This window comes from Aptenodytes forsteri, unplaced genomic scaffold, assembly GCF_000699145.1.
Source record: "Aptenodytes forsteri isolate BGI_AS27 unplaced genomic scaffold, ASM69914v1 Scaffold428, whole genome shotgun sequence".
Classification (NCBI taxonomy): domain Eukaryota; kingdom Metazoa; phylum Chordata; class Aves; order Sphenisciformes; family Spheniscidae; genus Aptenodytes; species Aptenodytes forsteri.
The window spans coordinates 393,215-396,884 of NW_008794177.1; the positions used below are offsets into that span (position 1 = coordinate 393,215).

At 64.6% G+C, this 3,670-nt stretch overlaps 1 protein-coding gene across 1 annotated transcript in view; it reads right to left on the bottom strand.

Annotated features, from left to right (window-relative positions):
• The window catches only part of CSPG5 (chondroitin sulfate proteoglycan 5), a 4,805-nt gene that overhangs the window by 741 nt on the left and 394 nt on the right, over nt 1-3,670 (bottom strand). Inside the window, exons 2-3 of the mRNA XM_009284454.2 lie at nt 2,863-3,051; nt 1,528-1,600 (exon numbers count right to left, since the gene is read on the bottom strand). Coding sequence (XP_009282729.1) covers nt 1,528-1,600; nt 2,863-2,981 — 192 coding nt within the window. The 5' untranslated portion in view covers nt 2,982-3,051. The remainder of the gene's footprint in view (nt 1-1,527; nt 1,601-2,862; nt 3,052-3,670) is intronic.

Genomic DNA, 3,670 nt, shown 5'->3' on the forward strand with positions numbered 1-3,670 from the left:
TTAGCGTACAGCCGGCCCCACCGTGCCGCTGGCCGGATCCGCCAGCGGCAAAGCCGGGGACGCCTCTTCCCGACGTCCCCCCACGGCTGCCGGGAGCATCTTCTCCCCGGCGCTGGGCTGCGCCCTGAGTTTGTCCCACATCCATGGGGAGAGCGGCCCCCCTGGCACCAGGGCCGAGCTCCGGCTGCGTTGGGTAACATCTGTGCCCGGACGGTCCTGGCGTCACCATCAGCGCTGGCGGGGCAGGATGAGCTCTGGCGTGGGGGGCTGCAAGAGCGGTCAGGCACCCACCGGCATTGCAGCGGTTACAGTGTTCCCGGTGCCGCGCGGTGAGCGGCGGATGGATGGAGACACCCAAGGGCCGGTGTCACACAGCCGTGCTCATACGAGGATGGGAAACCTCCATCTTCTGGGCAGTGACCCTATGAGTGGCGCCCGGCCGGTCCGGGGCTTGTGCCATCGGCTCCACGGCAAACCCCGCAGGATGGGCACCACTGCTGGGGCACCGAACTCCATCACCCGGTGGAGGGGCTGCACCGCATGTCCCCAGAAACCCCTTTCCCAGGGGTGTTGACCCCGCTGTCCCCTCTGCATCCTCAGCGCGCTGCGTCCCGGGCACTGTATGCCACTGTAGGACCGAGCCCTCCGCATCCCAGAGGGGACGAGGGATGGGTCAGACCCCAGTGAGATGCTGGGGAGCGGCACCGAATTCATCCCAAAGTTCATCCTCTCCACAGCGGGAAGCGAGCTGGCTCCGGGAGCCTCCTGCCAGGGTGGCTGGGCCGAGCGGTGGCAGACGCTACGGCTGCTAAAGGTGGTCGAAAGATGGGGAAAACCAGCTCTGGGCTAAGGCAAAGGCTAGAGGGACCTACGCTCCTCCTCCGGCTCGCGCTCGGCAAAGCCCTTCGCTTCTCTCTGTTTCAATTTGAAAGACAGGAGGTTGGAAGGGCAACCCTGGGGGGATGCAGGCGGCCGCATCCTGACCATGCCAGCAGCATCCCAGAATGTTTCATCCTCCAGCATCGCCCGCTGCTGCCAGCCATCGTCCGCCGGTCCTGCCCCAGCGATGCCACAGCCAGGGAGCATCGTCTGCTGGAGCCGCATCCCACCAGCTGTCCACTCCCCAAAAATGCTGGCACAGCTACCCCTGCCACCCACACAGGGAGCCAAAACCACCGGGCAACTCTGAATGGTGGTTCCCCGGGGTGCCACGTGGGCAGGAGGGGATGGGGCAGGGGGACAGCAGGGTGACACCGATCCCCTGCCTGGCTCGGGTCTGGTTTGGGTCCTTGGGGCAGGATGCGGCACGGCAGGACCCGACAGAGAGGGGACAGAGCGGTGGCCATGGCAGGATGGGGACAGGAGGGTGCAGAGAGATCCGGTGGTGACACCGTCACCCAGGCAGTGCCAGGACCACGGGTGGCGGGGACAGATGAGACATTACCGGACAGAGGGACAAGGGTAGGACAGAAAGCAGGGGCGGGGGGGGGACGACGACACACGGACGGTGCCGCAAAGCCTCCTTACGTTTGGGTGGGAGCCCTCGGCGATGGTGGAGAGGGAGAAGTTGTCGTTGTGCAGCTCGGACGGGGTGCGGTATCTGCCGGGGGGAGAGGAGAGCATGGTGGTGAGACCGGGGACACCACTGAGCACCCCCTACGCCCCCGGCACGTTTCGGGGTGAACCTGGTGCGGGGGGGGGGGGGTGGTCCCAGGGCTAGAGGTCTGGGGGCTAAATGTCCTCAGGGATGGGACGTTTGGGGCTAAATATCCCCAGATCTGGGGGTTTGGGGGCTAAATGTCCCCAGGAATGGAGATTTGGGGGCTAAATGCCCCCAGCTCTGGGGGTTTGGGGCTAAATGTCCCCAGGGATGGAAGTTTGGGGCTAAATGCCCCCAGATCTAGGGTTTGGGGCTAAATACCCTCAACTGTAGGGATCTGGGGGCTAAATGCTCCCAGATCTGGGGGGTTTGGGGGGGTAAATGCCCCCACATCTGTGGATTTAGGGGCTAAATATCCCCAGCTCTGGGGGTTTGGGGTTACATACCCCCAGCTCTGAGGATCTGGGGGGCTAAATGTCTCCAGATCTGGACGTTTGGGATAAATTCCCCTAGCTCTAGGGGTTTGGGGGCTAAATGTCCCCAGGGATGGAGGTTTGGGGCTAAATGCCCCGGATCTGGGGGTTTGGGGGGCTCAATGCCCCCAGATCTGGGTGTTTGGGGCTAAATACCCCCAGCTCTGGGAAGGTGCAGGCAGGCGCAGGCAAGGGAGCAGTGAGGGCAGCCCGGGGCAGGCAGGAGCCGCAAGGACGGAGAGGGAGACCCATGGGCTGGCACGGAGCTTCACTGCTAATTACACTTGGCACTTCCAAACACTAATTAACAGCTCATTAGGGACCCAGGCTGGAAGGTCTTTCTCCTCCCCTGCTCCAGGGAGGTGGGCAACAATTGCTGGGGGGGGGGTGTGTGACCCCAACTTTCCCCTGTCACCTCCCCCCCAGCCCTGTCCCCAGGGACACAGTGGGAACATCTCTGGTGGACCCCGGACAGCGTGGCGAGCCCAGCTGGTGGCCCCAGCTACCAGTGCAGCAGATTAACTGGTGCCAGTCAGGAGCAGCTTTAAAGGATTAAACGTGGAGCAGGAACCACGAGCCACGTCTCCGCCGGGCACCTGCCTCCGGGAGCTTTCCCACCCACCGTCACCTTGTCCCCATGGGCACCGGGGGTCTCGATGACACCGCGCGGGGACGGGACCGCATCCAGCCCTGGTGCCACGGCCAGGAGCTGAGACCACACAAACTGCTGCGGCTATTGAGGTGCCACCTCGGAGCGGCTGGGGACAGTTTTGTCCCGATGCCACTCACTTGGTCTTGCGCAGTTTGCTGTTCTCCGTCTTGAGCAGGTAGAGCTTCTTGGCGAAGAAGACGGTGAGCATGAAGAGCAGCAGCACCACGAGGGCGGCCGAGCCCACAGCCACGCACATCACTTGGAAGTCGGTGACGATGGCCTCGCAGCGCGTGCCCTTGTGCCATGTGTAGTCCTGCGTGTTGCACCTGCAAGGGGAGGAGGTTAGGGACCCCCACCCCAAAAATGTGTCCCCGTCCCACAGAGCATCCTCAGGGGATACCGGCATCTGTAATCGGGGAGATTACGGACGATGAGATTAATGGGTCCCCAAGGGCCACCCTGAGAGGGGTGACCCCCCCAAACACTGGGGCCAAGCAAGATGGGTGACAGTGGGGGACACCAGGAGCGGGGTCGGGGTCCCCCCAGGCGATGCTCGTCCCCCGCACTCGTGGCTCCCAGCCCCACTCAGCCCCGGCAGCGATGGGGAGTGGGGTGGCCAGTGGGGACGGGGCAGGGGTACAGCCCCCATCACGCCACACACCCGCGTCCCCCCATGCAGGTGGGCTCAGCGCCAGCCACATGGCACGTGCCGAGCTGTACGGCACAGCCGGCGTCGGCCCTCCCCAGGCGCAATCTGCCGGGGCCGATTAGCGTGGCGGCCCTGGAGCCTGGGCTGCGCAGCCCTGACCTAATTCCTGCCCAGCCGCCGCTCGGGGGGCAGGGAAAGCCCCTCTGTGCCCCGGCAGGATGGGGCTGCAGGGGCGAAGGGACCCAGATGGGGTGCATGGGGATGGGAGAACCACGGGATGGGGTGCACAGGGAATG